This window comes from Oncorhynchus tshawytscha, linkage group LG03, assembly GCF_018296145.1.
Source record: "Oncorhynchus tshawytscha isolate Ot180627B linkage group LG03, Otsh_v2.0, whole genome shotgun sequence".
Taxonomy (NCBI): Eukaryota; Metazoa; Chordata; class Actinopteri; order Salmoniformes; family Salmonidae; genus Oncorhynchus; species Oncorhynchus tshawytscha.
In genome coordinates this window covers 54401286-54428785 of record NC_056431.1, presented here as the reverse complement: position 1 = coordinate 54428785, position 27500 = coordinate 54401286, and the positions used below count along the sequence as shown (strand labels likewise).

The window sequence follows — 27500 nt, the reverse complement described above, 5'->3', positions numbered from 1 at the left end:
CCAGTTGCAGAGCGAGGTGTTTAGTCCCAGGTCCTTAGCTTAGTGATGAGCTTTGTGGATACTATGGCGTTGAACGCTGAGCTGTAGTCAATGAACAGCTTTCTCACATACAGTGGGGAGAACAAGTATTTGATACACTGCCGATTTTGCAGGTTTTCCTACTTATAAAGCATGTAGAGGTCTGTAATTTTTATCATAGGTACACTTCAACTGTGAGAGACGGAATCTAAAATAAAAATCCAGAAAATCACATTGTATGATTTTTAAGTAATTAATTTGCATTTTATTGCATGACATAAGTATTTGATACATCAGAAAAGCAGAACTTAATATTTGGTACAGAAATTACAGAGATCATACATTTCCTGTAGTTCTTGACCAGGTTTGCACACACTGCAGCAGGGATTTTGGCCCACTCCTCCATACAGACCATCTCCAGATCCTTCAGGTTTCGGGGCTGTCGCTGAGCAATACGGACTTTCAGCTCCCTCCAAAGATTTTCTATTGGGTTGAGGTCTGGAGACTGGCTAGGCCACTCCAGGACCTTGAGATGCTTCTTACGGAGCCACTCCTTAGTTGACCTGGCTGTGTGTTTCGGGTCATTGTCATGCTGGAAGACCCAGCCACGACCCATCTTCAATGCTCTTACTGAGGGAAGGAGGTTGTTGGCCAAGATCTCGCGATACATGGCCCCATCCATCCTCCCCTCAATACGGTGCAGTCGTCCTGTCCCCTTTGCAGAAAAGCATCCCCAAAGAATGATGTTTCCCCCTCCATGCTTCATGGTTGGGATGGTGTTCTTGGAGTTGTGCTCATCCTTCTTCTTCCTCCAACACGACGAGTGGAGTTTAGACCAAAAAGCTCTATTTTTGTCTCATCAGACCACATGACCTTCTCCCATTCCTCCTCTGGATTATCCAGATGGTCATTGGCAAACTTCAGACGGGGCTGGACATGTGCTGGCTTGAGCAGGGGGACCTTGCGTGAGCTGCAGGATTTTAATCCATGATGGCGTAGTGTGTTACTAATGGTTTTCTTTGAGACTGTGGTCCCAGCTCTCTTCAGGTCATTGACCAGGTCCTGCCGTGTAGTTCTGGGCTGATCCCTCACCTTCCTCATGATCATTGATGCCCCACGAGGTGAGATCTTGCATGGAGCCCCAGACCGAGGGTGATTGTCCGTCATCTTGAACTTCTTCCATTTTCTAATAATTGCGCCAACAGTTGTTGCCTTCTCACCAAGCTGCTTGCCTATTGTCCTGTAGCCCATCCCAGCCTTGTGCAGGTCTACAATTTTATCCCTGATGTCCTTACACAGCTCTCTGGTCTTGGCTATTGTGGAGAGGTTGGAGTCTGTTTGATTGAGTGTGTGGACAGGTAATGAGTTCAAACAGGTGCAGTTAATACAGGTAATGAGTGGAGAACAGGAGGGCTTCTTAAAGAAAAACTAACAGGTCTGTGAGAGCCGGAATTCTTACTGGTTGGTAGGTGATCAAATACTTATGTCATGCAATAAAATGCTAATTAATTACTTAAAAATGATACAATGTGATTTTCTGGATTTTTCTTTCAGATTCCGTCTCTCACAGTTGAAGTGTACCTATGATAAAACATTACAGACCTCTACATGCTTTGTAAGTAGGAAAACCTGCAAAATCGGCAGTGTATCAAATACTTGTTCTCCCCACTGTAGGTGTTCCTTTTGTCCAGGTGGGAAAGGGCAGTGTGGAGTGTGATTGAGATTGCATCATCTGTTGATCTGTTTGGGCGGTATGCGAATTGGAGTGGGTCTAAGTTATTCAGGAGGATGGTGTTGATGTGAGCCATGACCAGCCTTTCAAAGAACTTCATGGCTACCGACATGAGTGCTACGGGGCGGTAATCATTTAGGCAGGTTACCTTCGCTTTCTTGGGCACAGGGACTATGGTGGTCTGCTTGAAACATGTAGGTTACAGACTCAGTCAGGGAGAGGTTGAACATGTCAGTGAAGACACTTGACAGTTGGTCCGCGCATGTTTTGAGTACGTCCTGGTAATCCGTCTGGCCCCGCAGCTTAGTAAATGTTTACCTGTTTAAAGGTCTTGCTCACATGGCTATGGAGAGAGTGATCACACAGTCGTCCAGAACAGCTGGTGCGATCATGCATGCTTCAGTGTTGCTTGCCTCGAAGCGAGCATAAAAGGCATTTAGCTCATCTGGTAGGCTCGCGTCACTGGGCCGCTCACGGCTGGTTTTCCCTTTGTAGTCTGTAATAGTTTTCAAGTCCTGCCACATCCGACTAGCGTCAGAGCCGGTGTAGTAGGATTCAATCTTAGTCCTGTATTGACACTTTGCCAGTTTGATGGTTCGTCTGAGGGCATAGTGGGATTTCTTATAAGCATCCGAATTAGTGTCCCACTCCTTGAAAGCAGCAGCTCTAGCTTTTAGCTCGGTGTGGATGTTGCCTGTAATCCATCAGAGCCGGTGTAGTAGGATTCAATCTTAGTCCTGTATTGATGCTTTGGAAGTTTGATGGTTCGTCTGAGGGCATAGTGGGATTTCTTATAAGCATCCGGATTAGTGTCCTGCTCCTTGAAAGCAGCAGCTCTAGCTTTTAGCTCGTTGTGGATGTTGCCTGTAATCCATCAGAGCCGGTGTAGTAGGATTCAATCTTAGTCCTGTATTGACACTTTGCCTGTTTGATGGTGTGTCTGATGGCATAGTGGGATTTCTTATAAACGTCCGGATTAGTGTCCCACTCCTTGTAAGTGGCAGCTCTAGCTTTTAGTTTGGTGCGGATGTTGCCTGTAATCCATGGCTTCTGGTTGGGATATGCACGTAAGGTCACTGTGGGGACGACGTCGTCTATGCACTTATTGATGAAGCCGGTGACTGGGGTGGTATACTCCTCATTAGCGTTGGATGAATCCCAGAACATATTCCAGCCTGTGCTAGCAAAACAGTCCTGTAGCGTAGCATCAGCGTCATCTGACCACTTCCGTATTGAGCGAGTCACTGGTACTTCCTGCTTAATTTTTTTCATGTACGCAGGAACCAGGAGGATAGAATTATGGTCAGATTTGCCAAATGGAGGGCGAGGGAGAGCCTTGTATGTGTCTCTGTGTGTGGAGTAAAGGTGGTCAAGAGTTTTTTTCCACTGGTTGCACATGTGACATGCTGGTAGAAATTAGGTAAAATGGATTTAAGGTCACCTGCATTAAAGTCTCCAGACACTAGGATCGCCTCTTCCAGATGATCATTTTCTTGTTTGCTTATGGCCTTATACAGCTTGTTGAGTGCAGTCTTAGTGCCAGCATCAGTTTGTAGTGGTAAATAGATGGCTACGAATAATATAGATGAGAACTCTCTTTGTAGACAGTGTGGTCTACTGCTATCATGAGTTATTCTACCTCAGGCGAGCAATACCTCAAGACTTTTTTAACATTAGACATTGTGCACCAGCAGATTTTGATAAATAAACACACACCCCCGCCCCTCGTCTTACCAGACGTAGCTGCTCTGTCCTGCCGATGCACGGAGTAGCCAGCCAGCTCTATATTATCCGTGTCGTCGTTTAGCCATGACTCAGTGAAACAGAAGATATTATAGTTTTTAATTGTTTTCCAATGATTGCATGTTGGCAAATAACACAGAGGGTAGTGGTGGTTTACCCACTCGTCAGCAAATTCTTACGAGGCACACCACCCTCCTGCTTTTTCTCAGTCTTTTCTTCATGTGGTTGACGGGGATTTGGGCCTTGCCCCCCCCTTTGACCTCATGGCTTGGTTTTTGCTCTGACATGCACTGTCAACTGTGGGACCTTATAAAGACAGGTGTATGCCTTTCCAAATCATGTCCAATTAATCGACTTTAACACAGGTGGACTCCAATAAAGTTGTAGAAACATCTCAAGGATGATCACTGGCAACGGTATGCACCTGAGTGCAATTTTGAGTCTCATAACAAAGGTTCTGAATACTTATGTAAATAATGTATTTCTGTTTTTTATTTTTAATAAATTAACAAACATTTCTAAAAGCCTGTTTTCGCTTTGTCATTTTGGGGTATTGTGTGTAGATTGCTGAGGAAAAAACAAGTGTTTAGAAGATGGCTGTAACGTAACAAAATGTGGAAAAAGGCAAGGTGTCTGAATACTTTCCGAATGCACTGTATGGTGTGGTCTCTGGCCACCATTGTCTTTTGGCTTTCTCCTCCCTCTTTATTTTCCTTTCTCTCTCCCCCTCTTCCCTCTCTCTCTCTCACTCTTTCTTTCTCCTACTCTCTCTCTCACTTTCTCTCTCGCGCGCTCCGTCTCTCTTAGTGATGACACACCATTCTCTCTCTCACTGTCTGTTTCTCACTCTCTCTCTTCCTTTTCTTCATCCTTCTCTCTCTCTATGACTGACCAGACAGACACCAGCTAGTCAGATTGCAGACACACTGCCTATCAGGACAGTGAGTGATATGGGTCTATATGTTAACTGTACCTTACCTACCATGTTACCCTAAAGCAGTGGTCTGTTAGCCATAAGGATTTGGATTGGTGGTTTGACTTAATTCTCCATATTTACCAATGATTATAATGATGAATCTGATCCAACCATAAATTCATACATTGTGCCCCTGGACTGAGAGGATGGAAGTTTAATATGTCGCTAAATGTAAAAGGCTAATGTTAACTAACTAAAGTTGCCCATGAAAGGAAGTTAGGTTCGCGAGCAAGCACTTTAGCTAGGTAGCCTAGTACAACAAAAAATTTAAATGTGTACTGTATGACAGAGTTATAGACCGTTTCGTCAACATGAAACAGAGGAGGATGGCATTGGTGTTTCTCTATATGTTTTTTTTTCTACTTACACGCGCACACGCACACGCACAGACGCACAGACGCACAGACGCACAGACGCACAGACGCACAGACGCACAGACATGCACAGACACAGACAAATGTGACTCCCCACCTGGATTCGGTCTTATGTAGCAACATTTTACATGGGATAAAAGTAGAGACTCAGAGCTACAAAATGGTATTATACACTGTATTTGAGGAAACAATGGAAAAGGAACTCTGCTTTGAAAGTTGATCAACTTGTAAACTCAATTTTGAGAAAACCGTCTTTCAGTGTTTTGGTAGTACTATTGGAGAGCCCTTCTTTGTCTACACTCATTCAGCACCCTCTTAAGCCTTAGCCCCACCCATCTATTTAAGGGTTGATCCGTGCTTTCTGCACTAACTTGCCAGCTACTTCCAGACATCTAAGAGAGAGAGAACAGCTTACTGAACATTACTCTCCCTATCGCACTACCTGTATTTTTTACGTTCAAACAGCTCTCCTGTGAAGTCGTGACTTGCGACATACACCTAGTTTCCTGAATCTGGTCACAAATCAGAACCATGGACAGCCACATCATATTCAGCTTATGTTGATTGGACTAAATTGTTTTTGGTATCTTTTAGTTGTCACTGTATTAGACTAAGCATAGGTGATTAGATGATGTTGAAATGGTCCTGGAATAGTAGATGTAGCTCCTGTTTCTTTGCGACTTGCGTTAACTATCCGTGGTTCTAAATTAAGTTGTTTAGTAGTCCATTAAATGTCGGAAACATTAACTTGTTTGACCATGCTGTAGGTCAAGTAACTGTTTGTTACATGCAATATGTTTTGTCGAATTCACCGGAATTCCGGTTATGTGATGAAATAAAAGGTGTGGTTGAATTTATTCTACCACTGTGTCTTCTTATTATCTCCGCCTTTAGGTCTATATACAATGGTGGCAAGGCATATGAACTAACAGGTTATAGAGCAAACAAGGCAATTATCACAATAGGTTGTAATATGTATTTCTTTCTGGCTTGGTGATTGTACTCATGCACCACTACTCCCCGAAAGGGCTCCTGACAGAACTGGGTTGTGTCCCAAATGGCACCCTATTCTCTCTATAGTGCATGACATTTGACCAAGGCCCATAGCGCTCTGGTCAAAAGTAATGCACTTCATAGTCAATAAGTTGCCATTTGGGATGTAACCCTGGTGTCTGGCCAAAGCCTGTTATTCATGTCCTTCGTTTATGAACATAGCATCTTAAAGAGCTACTGCTGCCATCACTTCTAAAAGGTAAAGGGTCACCCACCGCAGAGAGGGAGATAGAGAGAGAGAGAGAGAGAGAGAGAGAGAGAGAGAGAGAAGAGAGAGAGATGGAGGGGGAAGACAGAGAGAGAGAGAGAGAGAGAGAGAGAGCGAGAGAGAGAGGGAGAGAGAGAGAGAGTGATGGAGGGGGAAGACAGAGAGAGAGAAAGCGAGAGAGAGAAAGCGAGAGAGAGAGCGAGAGCGAGAGAGAGAGAGAAAGAGAGATGGAGGGGAAGACAGAGAGAAAGAGAGAGAGAGAGAACTACACTTTCCATATTCACAAGTTCTTTTAGAGGATGTGAGAATGAGGGGGTATGCTAAACAACAGTAATACAAATCGTGAGAGAATGGGGAGAGAGGAGAACACAACTTATTACATATCCTAGGTAGCCAGTCTTACCTACGTATATCTCCTCTGAGAAGGATCAGACAGTTAATATTCTTGTTCTGTGTTCATCAAACAGGTGTTTTGTGTTTATAGACCAGGTCTCTCTTGAAAAATAGATTTCATCTCAATTAGGAAAAACCTATGTAAAATATCAAATATTCCTCCCAAATAGCACCCTATTGCCTAGTACCCCAGGGTCCATAGGGTGCTGGTCAAAAGTAGTGCACTAAATAGGGAATGGGGTGACATTTGTAATGAAGCCCCAGTCTTCGGTAATGATAGCGAGTCCAAAACAGAATATACATTTTTAAAAGTGAGATTTTCACTGGACAGTTAACAGGAGCAAGATAACGTGGATATAATTGCAATGCACTCAATAAACATAACTCAGGAACTGGTACGCAGGTACAGAGAACACAGTATGAATTCACACAAAAACAAACAGGGAAACGGACAGGGTATGTACGACTGCAGAGTACTGCAGAGTAAATGCAGGGAAAGGAACCATGTTAAAGTAGTGTGTACGTATACAGACGTAGCTTACAGGTTAAAAACAGGCTACACTTTAAAACAATGGTTCCAAAAGGGTTCTTCGGCTGTCCCCATAGGAGAACCCTTTATTGTTCCAGGTAGAACTATTTTGGATTCCATGTAGAACCCTCTGTGGAAAGGGTTCTACATGGAACCCAATAGGGTTCTACCTGGAACCAAAAGGGTTCTCCCTGAAAACAAAAGGGTTCTTCAAAGGGTTCTCCTATGGGGACAGCCATGATGAAGTAAAAGGCTAAAGTGTCTGTGTCTGTACTTACACCTTTTCATTCTGTTCCATGCAAAACCAGCACGTGGTTACCATTATCAGATTCTGCTGGGGGCTTGGCAAGCCTGGTCCTAGATCTGTTTGTGCTGTCTTGCCAACTCATATGGCCGACCAAATAGATCTGGGACCAGGCTAGTCTGGTTAGACCTCAGTGGATACTGTTTGTAAAACTAGACATACAAAATATTACACATACAGCTTCCCAAGAACAGGTCAGGTGCCAATCAGTCAATCACCATTCAGAAAGATCACTGATAATCTCCTAAATTGGAACGCAGTGGCTGTAAGCAACATGCCATAGTATATATGACATCAGAAATCAGGGTCTCCGCTTCACAGCTCTATATGGATTTTGAACTTGAGCACCAAGAGCGACAAGAAGCTGCCCTCATCCCTCCCGCTACTTGGGCAATTTTTGCACATTTGACCATTGTGTCATAGTAATCTCCTCTTATGCACTCTGGACATGCATTGGTAGTACCCAACTCTGGAAAGATCATCAGGTCATTAATGGCCTGGTACTCAGGGCTGTATTGTCCCTCCATCAGGTCCTAACAGTCTGATACTCAGGGCTGTATTATCCCTCCATCAGGTCCTAACAGTCTGGTACTCAGGGCTGTATTGTCCCTCCATCAGGTCCTAACAGTCTGATACTCAGGGCTGTATTATCCCTCCATCAGGTCCTAACAGTCTGGTACTCAGGGCTGTATTGTCCCTCCATCAGGTCCTAACAGTCTGGTACTCAGGGCTGTATTGTCCCTCCATCAGGTCCTAACAGTCTGGTACTCAGGGCTGTATTGTCCCTCCATCAGGTCCTAACAGCCTGGTACTCAGGGCTGTATTGTCCCTCCATCAGGTCCTAACAGTCTGGTACTCAGGGCTGTATTGTCCCTCCATCAGGTCCTAACAGTCTGGTACTCAGGGCTGTATTGTCCCTCCATCAGGTCCTAACAGTCTGGTACTCAGGGCTGTATTGTCCCTCCATCAGGTCCTAACAGCCTGGTACTCAGGGCTGTATTGTCCCTCCATCAGGTCCTAACAGCCTGGTACTCAGGGCTGTATTGTCCCTCCATCAGGTCTTAACAGTCTGGTACTCAGGGCTGTATTGTCCCTCCATCAGGTCTTAACAGCCTGGTACTCAGGGCTGTATTGTCCCTCTGTCCCTCTGATGTCAATGCAAAATAATTCAAAAATCACATCAAACCCTTATCATCAAAACAGTATGTGCTTTTAAAACTCACCTCACTGTGATTGATCAATTTGAAGGAAGAAGTTCAACAACAGGTTGAAACTGAGGGGAGAACATGGTTGATGTGGATGTTGTTTTAAAGCCTTAACATAATGAAATGGACAGAGCTTTCTAAGGTGATGATTCATTCAAAATGCCCATTTGCATAGGCCTATACTGTATACTGTATACTGTATAAAACGATGATTGTGCCGTTCGACAATACAAAACCTACCGCATACTATTCACAGCAGAAAATCAAAGAAAATCTGATTTAAAATGTCTGTGGTACAAATTTGGTCGAGACTATACTCCAAAATTGACTGTAGACTGTATTGTTATCCATACTGGATGGACTGGTTACCTTATACTACGCTCCAAAAATGATATCCATGAGTCAGGGAGCGAAGGTAGGCCTGTAGGCCTAGACAATGCTATTGGTTCATTTATTGTGCTGGGTGGCTTACAGAGTAAGCCTACAATTATAGTACATTTGTATTTGATTTTGAATAACCTAGTAATACAGCATTATTTATATTTTCATAATTAATAGGTTGACACATTACCTTTAGCTACAGAATATCTCACCATCATGCATTTCCATCTCCTCCATCTCCTCCCTCCCCTCCTTCATTCCTTTCTCATGCGTACAGAGAGGGGCTGTCAATACTTTCATGAAATATGGTTGGTTGTGAAAACATGTTGATGTTTGACAGATTTCACTTGATTTCCCAAATGAAACACTGGAAAGAACAGAGAGAGAGAACAGCGAGAGGCTGCATGCTCTCACACAGTGGTTGATCTGTGGAGTGAAATAATCAGAGTAGCTTACAGCACCCGCATGAGTGAGAAAAACAACCCAGCTGAAAAGTGGCTTCCATCAGCTATTAGATGGATGACATGTCTTTTTTCCTCTGCCCCTGTTCCTGCCCATTTGATAATGGGCCATTCTAAATCAAAACTAATTTAACATAGACAAGATTGAATTGAAAATACGATCACTTGATGAGAGAAAAGCATGTGCAATAGCCTATAGTCTCATCATGTAGCCCATATGTGTTTGATTTCTAAGACATTCTATGGTTTGTCTCATTCACAACAAAAGTTGCCAAATAACTCTAAATCTAGCGTATATGACCAGTTTCAAATGATCACTTTATGCTCAACATAGCCACTTCATATATGCTCGCACTCGCTTTGGACTGGGAAAAATGTCCTTACTATTTTATTCCGCTATGTTAAATTATATTCTTCTTACTATAAAATCATATAATATAAAAAATGGCATGGGACATACAGTGCATTTGGAAAGTATTCAGACCTCTTGACATTTTCCACATTTTGTTACATTACAGCTTTATTCTAAAATGTATTAAATGACAAAGCAGAAACTGTTTTTTATAAATTTTTTGCAAATGTACTAAAAAGAAAAAACAGAAATATCACATTTACATAACTATTCAGACCCTTTACTCAGTACTTTGTTGAAGCACCTTTGGCAGTGATTACAGCCTCGAGTCTTCGTGGGTATGACGCTACAAGCTTTGCACACCTGTATTTGGGGAGTTTCATCCCTTTCTTCTCTGCAGATCCTCTCAAGCTCTGTCAGGATGGATGGGGAGCGTCACTGCACAGACATTTTCAGGTCTCTCCAGAGATGTTCGATCGGGTTCAAGTCTGGGCTCTGGCGTGGCCACTCAAGGACATTCAGAGACTTGTCCCAAAGCCACTCCTGCATTATCTTGGCTGTGTGCTTTGGGTTCTTGTCTTGTTGGAAGGTGAATCTCCACCCCAGTCTGAGGTCCTGATCGCTCTGGAGCAGGTTTTCATCAAGGATCTCTCTGTACTTTTCTCCGTTCATCTTTCTCTCGATCCTGACTTAGTCTCTCAGTCCCTGCCACTGAAATACATCTCCACAATATGATGCTACCCCCACCGTGCTTCACCGTAGGGATGGTTCCAGGTTTCCTGCAGACGTTACGCTTGGCATTCAGGCCAAAGAGTTCAATATTGTTTTCATCAGACCAGAGAACCTTGTTTCTCATGTTCTGAGAATCTTTAGGTGTCTTTTGGCAAAGCAGGCTGCCATGTGCCCTTTACAGGCTGCCATGTGCCCTACCCATGTCAGAGACGCAAACTCGGTCTCAACCTTTAAGTCTTTACTGAAGACTCATCTCTTCAGTGGGTCATATGATTGAGTGTAGTCTGGCCCAGGAGTGGGAAGGTGAACGGAAAGGCTCTGGAGCAACGAACCGCCCTTGCTGTCTCTGCCTGGCCGGTTCCCCTCTTTCCACTGGGATTCTCTGCCTCTAACCCTATTACAGGGGCTGAGTCACTGGCTTACTGGGGCTCTCTCATGCCGTCCCTGGAAGGGGTGCGTCACCTGAGTGGGTTAATTCACTGATGTGGTCATCCTGTCCCCAGTCCACCTGGCCGTGCTGCTGCTCCAGTTTCAACTGTTCTGCCTTATTATTGTACGACCATGCTGGTCATTTATGAACATTTGAACATCTTGGCCATGTTCTGTTATAATCTCCACCCGGCACAGCCAGAAGAGGACTGGCCACCCCACATAGCCTGGTTCCTCTCTAGGTTTCTTCCTAGGTTTTGGCCTTTCTAGGGAGTTTTTCCTAGCCACCGTGCTTCTACACCTGCATTGTTTGCTGTTTGGGGTTTTAGGCTGGGTTTCTGTACAGCACTTTGAGATATCAGCTGATGTACGAAGGGCTATATAAATACATTTGATATGATTTGATACTGAGGAGTGGCATCCATCTGGCCACTCTACCATAAGGGCCTGATTGGTGGAGTGCTGCAGAGATGGTTGTCATTCTGGAAGGTTCTCCCATCTCCACAGAGGAACTCTAGAGTTCTGTCAGAGCAACCATCAGGTTCTTGGTCACCTACCTGACCAAGCCCCGTCTCCCCTGATTGCTCAGTTTGGCCGGTTGGCCAGCTCTAGGAAGTCTTGGTGGTTCCAAACTTCTTCCATTTAAGAATGATGGAGGCCACTGTGTTCTTGGGGACCTTCAATGCTGTATTTTGTTACCCTTCCCCAGATCTGTGCCTCAACTCAATTCTGTCTTGGAGCTCTACAGACAATTCCTTCATCCTCATGGTTTTCGATTTTGCTCTATCAACTGTGGGAGCTTATATAAACAGGTGTTTGCCTTCCCAATCATGTCCAATTAATTGAATTTACCACCAGTGGACTCCAATCACGTTGTAGAAGCATCTCAAGGACGCACCTGAGCTCAATTTTGAGTATCATAGCAAAGGGTCTGAATACTTACATAAATAAGGTATTTCTGTTTTATTTTTAAAATAAATTTGCTCACATTTCAAAAAACCTGTTATCGCTTTGACTTTATGGGGTATTGTGTGTAGATTGATGAGGAAAAGTTTTAATTGAATCCCTTTCAGAACAAGCCTGTAACATAACAAAATGTGGAAAAAGTCAAAGGGTCGGAATACTTTCCGAATGCACTGTACACATATCTTGTTTTCTAAATGAACAAGCCTACATTGCATGGCGCATAGCCAGATAACATACAGTATGCCAACTCATATTCTGGTCTTATGAAATACATTTTCTTTATATCACAATGTTTCTTTATACCTGCCTAAAAAATATAATGGATTTATTGTAATGGTTTATATTAAAATGATTTATTTGACTTTTTAAAATGTAGTTGTTGCAAGGAATTTGGTTCACACGTTACAGACATTAATTTAGTACTTAATTCATTGTAGTCATTTTCTAGCAGAGCTTCTGACTTTACACACAGTCACTGACTGTCAGGATTTCACTGAAGTTAGGCTGAGTAACAGTACAGTATGTACTGTCTGAAAAGAGGAAATTGAGTAAAAATGTATAAAGTTCTATCGACCCATGGTTATGTGTACTGTAAACTGTCCTTGTATGGCTCCACACGTCCAGAGACAACACAAACATTTGCAGTCAACCACAACAAACTACGTCTAGAACAAAGGAGAGTGTCTGACTGTTACAGTTTGAAACACAGATGTGAAGACAAAGTTGGAAATATAGTATATGTGCAGCAGGCCTGGAACGCTGGTGATTTATTTTATTCTTTAAGCAAAACTCTACTTTAAGCAATGTTCAATTGGTCGGCAAACTGATACATAAATGGAGAGAACACATAAAAAGAGGGGAGGGAGAGAGAGAGATCTCAGAGCGTCAGACAGAGGAGACACAGAGACAGATAGCCTACAGGATGCCCATCTCAGACCATGCATACATACCTGTGAGGTTCCTCAGTCCCAGCTGGCGCAGGCCAAAGTTCCCATCTCTGCGGTAGTTGAGGAAGATCGCCAGAGCGTAGCGGTCTTCATACATCTTAGTTCCTCTGATGATCCTCAGGTTCTCCAGCGGCAGGTAGTCAAACTGGTTCAGAGCCACCAGCACATAGCCTGTCACCTCACGGATAGACTGGAAGAGAAGAGCGGTGACAGAGAGAACATCAGACACATCACGAAACAGGAGATACTGTAGGGAGACAAACAGACATACACTAACATCTGGACACTGACTGTAGATCTACACTACATGGCCAAAAGTACATGGACACCCCTTCAAATGAGTGGATTCGGCTCTTTCAGCCACACCCGTTGATGACAGGTGTATAAAATTGAGCACACAGACATGCAATCTCCATAGACAAAACATTGGCAGTAGAATGGCCTTACTGAAGAGCTGTGACATTCAACGTGACACTGTCATAGGATGCCACCTTTCAGTCAGTTCGTCAAATTTCTGCCCTGCTAGAGCTGTCCCAGTCAACTGTAAGTGCTGTATTGTGAAGTGGAAACGTCTAGGAGCAACAACGGCTCATGCGAAGTGATAGGCCACACAAGCTCACAGAACGGGACCGCCAAGTGCTGAAGCGTGTAGCATGTAAGAATTGTCTGTCCGCGGTTGCAACACTCATTACTGAGTTCCAAACTGTTTCTGGAAGTAACCTCAGCACAAGAACTGTTCGTCGGGAGCTTCATGAAATGGTTTTTCATGGCCGAGGTGACGCACACATGCCTAAGATCACCGTGCGCAATGTCAAGCGTCGGTTGGAGTGGTGTTAAACTCACCGCCATTGGACTCTGGAGAAGTGGAAACGTGTTCTCTGGAGTGATGAATCCCACATCACCATCTGGCAGTCCGACAGACGAAACTGGGTTTGGCGGATGCCAGGAGAACACTACCAACCAGAAAGCATAGTGCAAACTGTAAACTTTGGTGGAGGAGGAATAATGATCTGGGGCTGTTTTTAACGGTGTAACGCTACAGCCTAGTGACATTCTAGACGATTCTGTGCTTCCAACTTTGTGGCAACAGTTGGCGGAAGGCCCTTTCCTGTTTCAGCATGACAATGCCCCGTGCACAAAGCGAGGTCCATACAGAAATGGATGGTCGAAATCGGTGTGGAAGAACTTCACTGGCCTGCACAGAGCCCTGACTTCAACCCCATCAAACACCTTTGGGATGAATTAGAACGCTGACTGCGAGCCAGGCCTAATCGTCCAACATCAGTCCCCGACTTCACTAATGCTCTTGTGGCTGAATGGAAGCAAGTCCCTGCAGAAATGTTCAACATCAAGTGGAAAGCCGTCCCAGAAGGGTGAGGCTATTATAGCAACAAAGGGGGATCCAACTCCATATTAATGCACATGATTTTGGAAAAAGATCGACGAGTAGGGAGGTGTCCATATACTTTTGGCCATGTAATGTAGCTTGGTCCCAGGTCTGTTTTGTCCTGATCTGTTCATGCCATCTTCCCAACTCCTATGGTTTTCATCAATGACAACAACCACAGGAGTTGGCAAGACAAAACAACTAGATCTGGGATCAGGCTAAAATAGACACAGAGTAGCTTTGAAAACGGATTCATCAGAAGGTCATTTTCACCTACCCAATTAGTCACGATGCAACTGTGTGAGTAAGATACCGATATAGGTCAAGGAAGACTTTGCTAAAACTTTCTGCTCCAAGTTTGTGTCTGCTCCACTCAGTAGCAGGGTGAAGCAGAAGGACAGCCATCACCATTAGCACCACCATCACTTCACACTTAAATTACATTTAGAAAGGATAATGACCTCTGAGACTTTGCAAACCCACCCAGCCAGAGCTAGTATGAATCAAAGTGACATGACCGCCCTCCCCTCATCCCCCCACCCCTGTCATGGTGGCTGTCCTTAGAGGTCACGGACTGAAAGAGGCTGCCTCCGAATTGGCATCCTTTTGCCTATATAGTGCACTACTTTTGTCCTGAGCCAGTAAACTACACAGGGAATAGGGAGTCATTTGGGATGCTGAGAGAGGCCTGTCACAACTCTAACGCCAACAGTGACAGTAATGACATCAACAGGCCTCCGCTGCACGCTACGTTATGCACCCACACACGTCTGCCACCTCCACTGCTGCTGCTGCTGCCACCACTGCTCAGGCTCAGACCCCCGTCACTGACAGCTGTCGTCAGCCCAGGCCTGGCCCAGAAGTGGCAGAAGCAGTCATGGTTCTGTCATGATTGACTCCAGTTACTTAATGAAGGGTTTCCCAAACATAGTCCTGCCCCCTTTGGGTTCATATTTCGTTCCCCACCTAGCTCTACCTCGTTTGGGGAACCCTGGCTTAATGGATATGAACAATGGTTTTGGTTTTTGACCAAAAACATTTGAACGTTTTTCACGCAGTGCTTAGAGAGTCACGTCACCCGTGTCCTAAATGGCACCTTATTCTCTATGGGCCCTGGTCAAAAGTAGTGCACTTCATAGGGGATTGGATCTAATTTCGGATCATATAGTCATATCTTTAGTAGCTAACAAACTCCATCTAGGTAGGAACACCAGGTCTTAGACTGCATCCCCATGGCACCCTATTCCCTATTTAGTGCACTACTTTTGGCCAGGATGCCATAGGGCACTATAGAGGGAATAGAGTGCCATTTGGGACACCATATTTATTATATTTCAGGTAGAGAGCTGCAGGAGCAGGGAGGCAGTACAGACAGAGAGAGTGCCTAAGGACTGAAGGTGTCAACAGGTGTGTGTGTGTGTGTGTGTGTGTGTGTGTGTGTGTGTGTGTGTGTGTGTGTGTGTGATGCTTAATAGGGCAGATAGAGAGAGAGATAACTACACTGGAACACCGGAATGAGGGAGGAGGTCCCAGGGGATACTGGCTCCTTTCATCCTTTTCTCTCCATCTCATCTCTCTCCCTCTCTCTCCCTCTCTCTCCCTCTCTCCGCATGGTTGTTGACAGACAACTCCCTAAGCATGAAACCTGTGCACACCCAATCAGACAGAAGTCTGATAGGACAAGGACAGAGGGCTGGGGCTGACTCTCTCATGTACAGACAGACAGAGAGACACAGACACAGACACAGACACTGTGCAGACACAGACACACACACACATTGCACCACGCTGGGGTCTTGGAGGTCAACCTCCTCATCTTCTAATGACCCTGGGGCTCCAGCTGAGACTGTTTGGGGACCAGCAAGGGTCTGAGAACAGTGACCCTGCTATGGGCACAGTGGCTCCTTCAGACCCCCCTCCCTCCCTGCCTGTCAATGTGTGTGTGTGCATATGTGCATGTGTCTATTGGTGTGTGTGTGTCCTCAAAGTGCGTACTCACTGCCAGACAACACATCAACCAGGAACAAATAGTTCTTCCTGTACCAGTTACCTAGCAACCTCCAAAACCTGCTACCATCATAAAAAATCATTGAGAAAAATGAATAGATAAATAAATAGAGAAAACACAACTCATTTAATTAAAGGATTAAACCTTGCCTTGTTGATATTTGTTTTCAGGGCTCCTTTCTGTGCCTTTGTTCACTTTAAAAGACTGTTTAACTCCCTCTCTCCCTCGCTAATTTGTTATTTTCCAGCCACCAAATCGATACTTCCCACAGTGCAGGCTGGCGCAAAGGGAGACAGGGAGAGATGGCAGGTACACACCGTTCTTAGAACTTCAGATTGTTCACTCAATAGAGTGCATGAATAAGAACAAACCACTTGTAGTGATGAAGGGCTGGAGGGAGAGCCAATGGCATAGCATCAATATGTGGTTAGTTTCATTAACGGCTGGTGAAGAGAAAACACCCACAATACTACAACAATACTACAGAAATACTACAACAAGACCACAACAATACTATCCCAAGTGGATTGCTTTTTCTATGGATTCTCTGTGAGAATGGAACGGGAATGACTTTTGGGACATGCGTTTCATATTATCAAAGGTCAACTTAATGTAATCTGTTTAACCGCCCTGTAATTAGGAAGGTAAATTACCTGTTAAATATAAAGCATGCCCTGGATTTCTTTTACAGCCGAAATACCATGGGGGCTCTCTATCTCCATCTCCATCTCCTCAGATGGAGAGGTTAGAGGTGTATCAAGACTTTCATGCATACAGAGACACATACACGCATTGGTGAAACACTAGCTATGATGAAGTCAGCTAATGTGTTGTAATAGAATCACATACTGGGTCCTATTTGCTATGTCTTGGAGCACCTAGCCACCTAGCTGCGGGCTGTGCCGTACTATAGCTGTGGATTGATACTACATTAAGTGATGTGCCTGGCATTGTAATGATATGAACATATTGTATTGTAATGCAGATTCATCTCGACAGGAAGTGAAGAGAGCCTGAGGGTGCTATAATGTTAATGCTTCAAAACCAACAGGTAGTGCAGTAGACCATCACACAAGGAGAGGAAGAGAGGAGGGGAGGAGATAAGAGGAGAGAAGGAGGGAGAAGAGAGAAGGGGGAGAGGAGAGGAGGGAACAGGATATCACCAACTCCAGGCCACAGAGTAAATTTGTTAATTAGTGCTTTAGGACGGTCCGGCATACTAACAAAGGTATACAGTGTGTACTGAGAGAGAGAGTTAGAGAGAGAGAGAGAGAGAGAGAGAGAGAGGAGAGAGAGAGGGAGGGAGAGAGTCAGAGAGAGAGAGGGAATGAGAGAGAGAGGGAATGAGAGAGAGAGGGAATGAGAGAGGGAATGAGAGAGAGAGAGAGAGAGTCAGAGAGAGAGAGGGAATGAGAGAGAGAGGGAATGAGAGAGAGAGGGAATGAGAGAGGGAATGAGAGAGAGAGGGAATGAGAGAGAGAGAGAGAGAGTCAGAGAGAGAGAGAGGGAGAGAGAGAGAGAGAGAGGGAGAGAGTCAGAGAGAGAGAGGGAATGAGAGAGAGAGGGAATGAGAGAGAGAGGGAATGAGAGAGAGAGGGAATGAGAGAGAGAGAGAGAGTCAGAGAGAGAGAGAGGGAGAGAGAGAGAGAGAGAGGGAGAGAGAGAGAAGGCGAGAGGGAGAGGAAGAAAGAGAGCACATATATCATGCTGATGAAGGAGGCTGAGATGATTAGATAGAAACAGCTGAATATCCTGAATATCCATGGACTACCAGCTACGTCACAGTTCTGGAAAAGAGAACAAAAGAGAACAGAACAGGGAAGATTCAGTAGATTAAGTGGGATTTCTTCTTCCCTCCTCTACCGTCCCTCCCAACGCTCACTCAGGCATTTGAGAGCGGAAGTGTGCCAGGCAGCGGAACAAAACCTTCACTTCAGTCTCCGAGACGTGTCTGGCTTTGAAATGGAGTCCTTCAAACCTCAACTTCTAAAGGAGGGGGAGGGGTGATATAGAAACAGGAGGGAATGGGGCAAGGAGAGAGAGAGAGCAATGGATGGAGAGGGAGATTAGGGATAGAGAAAGAGAGAAAGAGAGAGGGGGAGGGAGGGAGTTAGAACAAGAAGAGAGAGAAACAGAGAGAGGGAAGTAGAGCAAGGAGAGAGAAGGAGAAGGGAATGAGGAAAGAGAGAGGAGAAATAGAGAAAGATAGTGAGGAGGGAGGAGGGGGAACTAGGAGAGAGAGGAGAGCAGTCAAGTTGAGGGTCCCTGCACTGTACAAAATATTGTGCTAGTTCTAATTAGGAAATTGAGGCAACAATTGCATCAGCTTTTTGAGTATTTCCAACATGAGTGATTCTTAAGTATAATATACTTAACTTTGGGTTTTTCACAAACACTAATATAATACGTTCAGGATTTTAAAAAACCCGCTTGAATCCAACTTAATTTGATCAATTCCAAACTGTTATTATTCGCTAGATCTTTTTGATTAGTTACTTGCAGTAATTCTGTCTTATTGTTGAACATTTATGTTTTTGAATATTATCCATTTTAACCTAAAGATAGTTCTCATTCCACTAGCTGTAAGGGGAAGTAGATCTGCAAGGATTATAGGATGCTTCATTTGCCACTGTCATTAAGTGTTGTGCGCATTATATTATTGATGGTGGGGATGGGTGATCTCATCTCTGAATGTCAATTTGCCCGACGGTTTTGATATCCGTTCATCATGATCTGTTACACCTCATAGCACATCAAACTGTTTAATACTAATATAGAAATATATTTCTCTTTCTTCAAACATGCATACAACATTGCGTTATTGTATCTTTTCTTTGCAACAATCCTCAAAAAACTGAGACAAAAAAATTCAAGTTTAGAGAAAATATTATGAAAATGTAATAAATTAAACACAATTTCCCGTGTAGTTGTTTTTACATGCAAATAATTATTCCGATTGTGCAGTATATTAAATTGAATTTACAATTTCGAATGTCATGCTTTTTGATCTCATCAACATTAAGTAAGGTATTCAAATATTGAACTAAAACCAGAAACCTGCATTTTTATGTGAAAATCATAGATTCTTTAGGGTAATATTTGGGCAACTCCATGGTAACTGAATTATACTTAGATTTTTCACTTTGAAATGTATACCAAACAAAAACCAATGAAGTTTAACAAACCATAGAACTCTAATACACAAGGATGACTTTTAACACGTTTAAGGGAAGAACTGTGCAGATACAACATTTGGTTACAGAATAAAACAGAGGGAGATTTTACCATACTTTTTCTACCATAGTTTAAATGTACTGTGTAAATTGGAACCAGTTCAGGGAACAGAACTGAAAACCGGAAAATACAATTTATCAAGGAACAAAATCAGAACCGGGAATGAAAGTGATTGTTTTAAAAGCATGGGACCGGTTAATAACATTATTTACGTTCCAGGAATGGTTTTCCAGTCCCACAAAATGTAACAAAGCACCTATGCAAAGCCCTCACTCTGTACCTCAGAAACGTATTCCAATGTCTGCCTGCCAGCTGAAAATCTTTGCCAGTGTGTGTGTGTGTGTGTGTGTAGGCTACCTGCCCCTCCCACTCTGAAGCATAGTCTACTGTAGGCTACTGACGTTACAAATGTCATTCAGAAATTAGGGAGAGAGCATTTTTATTATAGAAGAATCTATTAACTTTATCAATGCTAGTTAAAGATACTACAGTTATCACGTTTCACATTGGATTTATTATCTACAAAAAGGTAAGAGGGGTTTATATTTGAATTCTGGTGCAACTCTGCACACACTAGCAACGTTAAGGCAACTCTCTGAAGTTCAAAGACATTCAAAGTTCCTTCATAGAAGCCGCTCCTCCGTAGGTATGATTCTGTGGCCTAATTCAGATAATGCATGTCATAACAACAAGATGCCAAGCGCTTCAAGCCTCCTCCTCCATCCTTTCTTGCTCTATAACCACCCGGAAAATTTCAGTCGCATCTCGTGACCTGCACTTGTCTGTCAAGTGCATGTATATAGCTTGCCACTCCATAGCAAGCTGCTCTATCCACACTGATTGGTGCAGTAATTTAATGTCGAGCTAAATGTTAAAAATAAAAATAAAATACTTTTTGGAGGTTCAAACTTTATTTTGCTGGTCGGAACAGTGGAACAAAACCCCTCAAAATAATGGATCTGTTAAGAACAAAACGATTGGAAAATAATTTGTTCCAACCCCTGATTCAAAGTATTGAGTTGTATAGTTTGTTAAACTTAGAAGTTTGTTTGGTATTCATTTTAAAGTGATAAATCTGAGTCACAGTGTAATTCCGTTACCATGGAATTGCCCATTTACTAAGCCCCTCAATCATTTTTTACTGTGTGTATATTTTAATGCATAATTAAAACTCCACCTGTTCCAGCTCAGATAGAGAGAGAGAGAGAGAGAGAGAGAGGAGAGAGAGAGAGAGAGAGAGAGAGAGTCAGTCAGAAAGAGACAGAGAGAGAGAGACAGGGACAGAGACAGAACAAAAGAGAGAGAAACAGAGAGAAAGAGACACAGAGAGAGAGAGAGAGGGAGAGAGATGGAGAGAGAGAGAAAGAGAGAGAGGAGAGAGAGAGAGAGAGAGGAGAGAGAGAGAAAGAGAGAGAGATAGAGCGAGAGAGAGGTGGAAACTGAGCTGTACTTCCTAACCTCCAGCCCAATGTATCACCATTTTAGAGACACATATTTCCCTCAGATTACACAGATCCAAAGAATTCCAAAACAAACCCAATTTTGATCAACTTTTGATCAACAATTTTGATTTTGAAACAATTTTGAAACAACTTCTGTATGTGTAATGTTTATTGTTAATTTTTATTGTCTATTTTACTTTTGTATATTACCTACATCACTTGCTTAGGCAATGTTAACACATGTTTCCCATGCCAATAAACCCCCTTGAATTGAATTGAGAGAGAGAGCGAGAGAGAGCGAGAGAGAGCGAGAGAGAGCGAGAGAGAGCGAGAGAGAGAGCGAGAGAGAGAGCGAGAGAGAGCGAGAGAGAGAGCGAGAGAGAGCGAGAGAGAGAGCGAGAGAGAGAGCGAGAGAGAGAGCGAGAGAGAGCGAGAGAGAGAGCGAGCGAGAGCGAGAGAGAGAGAGAGAGAAAGAGAGAGAGAAAGAGAGAGAGAAAGAGAGAGAAAGAGAAAGAGAGAGAAAGAGAGAGAAAGGTGAGCAGGTACGAGTGTAATGACACCATAAGCATGTTGGGTAGACTGAACACACGTTAGCATGATTACCTCTCATCTCCATAGATATTGAGCTGGTTGCGTGTGAGTGTGTCTTCATTTGTCTGCATGTGTATGCGTGCAAGTGTGTGTGCGTGTGCTGAAGAGCTGGTGGAGACAAAGTCAGTGGATCTCACTCGGGCTTAGGGGCCTTGCATCAGTAAGCCCTTATCCCTACATTAACATATCCCTTCTCTTCTCACTAGCTCCACTACCTCTCCACTCCTATACGAGTATGACAACCAGATGGAAAACATGTCAGTGCAATATAAACATGCAAAGTGACTCAACATATCCTATCAGATATTAACCAAAGCACAATTTTGTTCATGCATATCACCCCTAAATATGGTATCTGTGAAATAGGTTCAACATTTTGACAAGAGATGCCTGTCCTAAATCTGAATGTGTTTGTATTTGATCAATGTGAAAAAGGATCCGTCTGGATTACAGCTCTGTATAATGAAGTTCTATGACTCTACAGTGGGGTGACCATGGGGTTGTGTTGTCTGGTGAAATATGTTCAAATGGATAAATAAGGAGACATCTTCTCTGTTCTTTTCATACGTCACTGACCAATGTATAAAGAGGAGAGACGTGTCTGCAGCAGTAACACTGTGAACGGATGGCACAGAAATAAGAAATCTTTTTTTTTTTTAACACACTATCATTATTTTTCGCAGGTAGGCAAAGTTTACTTTTTACAGAACGGCATTACAGAATTATAAATTCTATATGTGGAAACATTGCTACTGCAAAATGTTAACACCACCTTTTCACATGTGACGAAAATAACACTATTGCAGTTTCACATGTTAGAAAACTCCAAATGTGAAAATCCAACTTTCAGATATGGAATTGCATTTTCACATGTATTGTTGAAAATTAGATTTTCACCTGACAATGTTTTTCACATGTGAAACTGCAGATCTGATTTTGACCTGAAAGTTTTTAACATGTGAAACAACAAATTTGTACAACTGCAATAAACAGGTGAAAACATGTTTTTCTTCACATATACAGTATGAAAAGGTGGTGTGAACATGTTTTTCTTCACATATACAGTATGAAAAGGTGGTGTGAACATGTTTTTCTTCACATATACAGTATGAAAAGGTGGTGTGAACATGTTTTTCTTCACATATACAGTATGAAAAGGTGGTGTGAACATGTGAATTCTAAATGATGATAAAATATGAGCTCACATGTGAGATTTAAGCATGTGAAACTGCAAATTTGACATGTGTTTTGTTGTTGTTGTAAGGGCACTGTTAAAGTCTGGAGTTATCAGTTAATCTGGAGTAACACTGTGATGTTCCTCTTCCATGCCCTTCAGTCCAGTCAAAGTTTGAGTCATTTCTAGGATAGATCTGCTAACATGCATTTGGTTGTCATCTGGGATTCAACATCACATTCATTTATAGGTGAATTTCAGTTTTCATTTCTATATCAAGTTTATCAAGACAGTCTCAAACATAAATAATGTTGATTGGAGTCTTACTGTACTTGACTGAATAGGATACACTATCAGTTGAGTATAAAGAAGTTGATTCTACACCTGCATTGCTTGCTGTTTGGGGTTTTAGGCTGGGTTTCTGTACAGCACTTTGAGATATCAGTTGATGTACGAAGCGCTATATAAATACATTTGATTTGATTCTAAGTAGCAGTATCAGACAAGTATAAAACAACTACAGAGCCTCTATACAGTACAGTATACATGGCCTGCTTGTTGACTTTCAGAAGTCACGTGGCTCATAGTGTGAGTGTTACGCAAGCTGGGTCTGGACGTCTTGTGTTGTGTTTGACAGTGATGGTTTGTGACAGCGTGGCACTCTGTTGTCAGCCTTGGTGAAGAGCTACCCCCGTAAGGAACGTACATCACATCACCATCACCACAACAACAAACCTCCATGACACTCAAAACACAGAGTGAACAAGCTGAATAAGAGAGGATAGATGGACTGAAATGTGAAATAAGTTGCCTTTGAATGTAAAATTCCATACATTTTGTAAGAATACACACAGTCTAGAAATAATAGTGATCATGTGTGTATTATCTTGGTTCATCACTAAGTTAAGGTTCATCACTAAGTTAAGGACCCTGGGACTGAACACCCCCTTCTGTGACTGGATCCTGGACTTTCTGACGGGCCGCCCCCAGGTGATGAGGGTAGGCAGCAACACATTCGCCACACTGACCCTCAACACGGGGCCCCCTCTGTGGTGCGTGCTTTGTAGCCTCCTGTACTCCCCTTTCACCCACGACTGCGTGGCCAAGCACGACTCCAACACCATCATTAAGTTTTCAGACGGCACGACTGTGCTAGGCCTGATCACTGATGATGATGAGACAGCCTATAGGGAGGAGGAAACCTGGCAGTGTGGTGCCAGGACAACAAACTCTCCCTCAACTACAGCAATAGCTGATTGTGGACTACAGGAAAGGGAGGGCTGAGCACACCCCCATCCACATCGATGGGGCTGTAGTGGAGCAGATCGAGAGCTTCAAGTTCCTCGGTGTCCACATCAATAAGAGTCTATCATGGTCCACACACACCAACACAGTTGTAAAGAGGGCATGACAATAACTCTTCCCCCACAGGAGGCTGAAAAGTTTTCGCTTGGGACCTCAGATCCTCAAAAAGTTAATTGAGAGAATCTTGACTGGCTGCATCACCGTTTGATATGGCAACTGCTTGGCATCCGACCGCAAGGCACTACAGAGGGTAGTGGGTACGGCCCAGTACATCACTGAGGACGAGCTCCCTGCCATCCAGGACCTTTATAGGCCCAAAAAATGGTCAAAGACTCCAGCCACCCGTCATAGACTGTTCTCTCTGCTACCGCACGGCAAGCGGTATCAATGCACCAACTCCGGAACCAACAGGTCCCTTAACAGTTTCTACCCCCAAGCCGTAAGACTGCTAAATAGTTAGTTAAATAGTTAACATAATAGCTACCAGGACTATCTGCATTGAACATTTTTGCACAAACCTTTTTGACTCATCACATACGCTGCTGCTACTGTTTACTATCTGTCACTTTATTACTCGTACCCCTGCACATGGACTTGGTACTGGTGTATATATCCACGTTATCGTTATTCAGTGTACAGTGGGGAGAACAAGTATTTTATACACTGCCGATTTTGCAGGTTTTCCTACTTACAAAGCATGTAGAGGTCTGTCATTTTTATCATAGGTACACTTCAACTGCGAGAGACGGAATCTAAAACTAAAATCCAGAAATTCACATTGTATGATTTTTAAGTAATTAATTAGCATTTTATTGCATGACATAAGTATTTGATCACCTACCAACCAGTAAGAATTCCGGCTCTCACAGACCTGTTAGTTTTTCTTTAAGAAGCCCCCCTGTTCTCCATTAATTACCTGTATTAACTGCACCTGTTTGAACTCGTTACCTGTATAAAATACACCTGTCCACACACTCGATCAAACAGACTCCAACCTCTCCACAATGGCCAAGACCAGAGAGCTCTGTAAGGACATCAGGGTTAAATTGTAGACCTGCACAAGGCTGGGATGGGCTACACGACGATAGGGTGGCAGCTTGTTGAGAAGGCAACAACTGTTGGCGCATTTATTAGAAAATGGAAGAAGTTCAAGATGACGGTCAATCACCCTCGGTCTGGGGCTCCATGCAAGATCTCACCTCGTGGGGCATCAATGATCATGAGGAAGGTGAGGGATCAGCCCAGACCTACACGGCAGGACCTGGTTAATGACCTGAAGAGAGCTGGGACCACAGTCTCAAAGAAAACTATGAGTAACACACTACGCCGTCATGGATTAAAATCATGCAGCGCACCGCAAGATCCCCCTGCTCAAGCATGCGCATGTCCAGGCCCGTCTGAAGTTTGCCAATGACCATCTGGATGATCCAGAGGAGGAATGGGAGAATGTAATGTGGTCTGATGAGACAAAAATAGAGCTTTTTAGTCTAAACTCCACTCGCCGTGTTTGGAGGAAGAAGAAGGATGAGTACAACCCCAAGAACATCATCCCAACCGTGAAGCATGGAGGTGGAAACATCTTTCTTTGGGGATGCTATTCTGCAAAGGGGACAGGACGACTGCACCGTATTGAGGGGAGGATGGATGGGGCCATATATCGTGAGATCTTGGCCAACAACCTCCTTCCCTCAGTAAGAGCATTGAAGATAGGTTGTTGCTGGGTCTTCCAGCATGACAACGACCCGAAACAGACAGCCAGAGCAACTAAGGAGTGGCTCCGTAAGAAGCATCTCAAGGTCCTGGAGTGGCCTCGCCAGTCTCCAGACCTAAACCCAATAGAAAATCTTTGGATTGATCTGAAAGTCCGTATTGCCCAGCGACAGCCCCGAAACCTGAAGGATCTGGAGAAGGTCTGTATGGAGGAGTGGACCAAAATCCCTGCTGCAGTGTGTGCAAACCTGGTCAGGAACTACAGGAAACGTATGATCTCTGTAATTCCAAACAAAGGTTTCTGTACCAAATATTAAGTTCTGCTTTTCTGATGTCTCAAATACTTATGTCATGCAAAAAAAATGCAAATTAATTACTTAAAAATCATACAATGTGATTTTCTGGATTTTTGTTTTAGATTCCGTCTCTCACAGTTGAAGTGCACCTATGATAAAAATTACAGACCTCTACATGCTTTGTAAGTAGGAAAACCTGCAAAATCGTCAGTGTATGAAATACTTGTTCTTCCCACTGTATTTATTATTACTTGTTTTATTACGTGTTTAATTTTTCTATTATTTCTCCATTGTTGGGAAGGGCCTGTAAGTAAGCATTTCACTGTAAGTCTACACCTGTTGTTTACGAAACACGTGACTAATCCATTTTTATTTGATTTGTACTATCGCCCTCCTGACGATCGTAACGATTCGTTTTTTCTCCTTCATTTGTCACTGAGGATGGTTGTTTCAGGAGCAGACAGACATAAAGGCAGCTGCAGAGTGTGATTGTGTGAGTCAGCGTTTCTTAATGAAGTCTTTGGATTTGTTTCGGCGGGAACTGCATCGCACAACCATCTGGCTCCTCTGAGAGTGGATAGACAAACATGATATCTTAACGCTGTCCACTAAATGTTGTGAAAGACGCTATCTGAATAATCTACTCCTTGTGTCTGAGATTTGCTTAGCATGTGTGTGTGTGTGTGTGTGTGTGTGTGTGCGTTTGTGTGTGTGTGTGCGTTTGTGTGTGTGTTTGTGTGTGTGTGTGTGTGTGTGTGTGCGTTTGTGTGTGTGCATTTGTGTGTGTGCGTTTGTGTGTGCATGTGTATGCATACCATTATCCAGGGGACATCATGAGAAACACTGGATACACTGATTAACTAAACACAAAGATCTCCACTTCATCATTTTTACATTAACAAGTAGTCTGCACACAAATGACGTCTTTCTACACGGTTGCATATTAGATACGATCTACACAAAACACAATTAGAGGGAGGAAACGAGGCATGGCTCTCCATAGCTCTCCATATGGGCCCTGGTAAAAAGGTAGTGCACTATATGGGAATAGGGTGCCATTTGGGTCTATACTGTAGTTCCTAAGGGCTGAAGGAGAGGAAAAAGTGTTACCAGTAATGCTGAGTAGCAGTCTGCAGGTGTGTGCGTGTGTGTGTGTGTGTGGTGCTTATTAGGGCCGATAGAGAGAGAGATCACTACTGGAGGGCTGGAATGAGGGAGGAGGTCCCAGCGGATACTGGTTCCTTTCATCCTTTTCTCTCCCTCTCTCCACATGGCAGGAGTAGGGGATGAGGAGGGAGGAGAGAAGAGGGGGGACTTTTAAAGGCCTGTGCCTCAAACGAACGCGTCTGCCACACACACTCCTTAGATGACTCACATACACATTCACACACCTATAAATCTTGGGTAAGCGGCTTGATTAAAGTGACAGGGAGAATGAGGAGATCATTGTCGCTCTGCATGACGTCTGGCTTTCATCCTTACTCAGCTACGCTCTCTGTTACGCTGGTGGGCAGACTGAGACCGCGTCCCAAATGGCACCCTATTCCCTG

The 27500-nt window shown here is 43.6% G+C and overlaps 1 protein-coding gene across 1 annotated transcript in view; it reads right to left on the bottom strand.

The window, feature by feature from the left end:
- The window catches only part of LOC112238881 (receptor tyrosine-protein kinase erbB-4-like), a 499848-nt gene that overhangs the window by 188365 nt on the left and 283983 nt on the right, over positions 1-27500 (bottom strand). The window contains exon 3 of the mRNA XM_042320089.1: positions 12807-12993. Within this exon, the coding sequence (XP_042176023.1) occupies positions 12807-12993 (187 nt within the window). The remainder of the gene's footprint in view (positions 1-12806; positions 12994-27500) is intronic.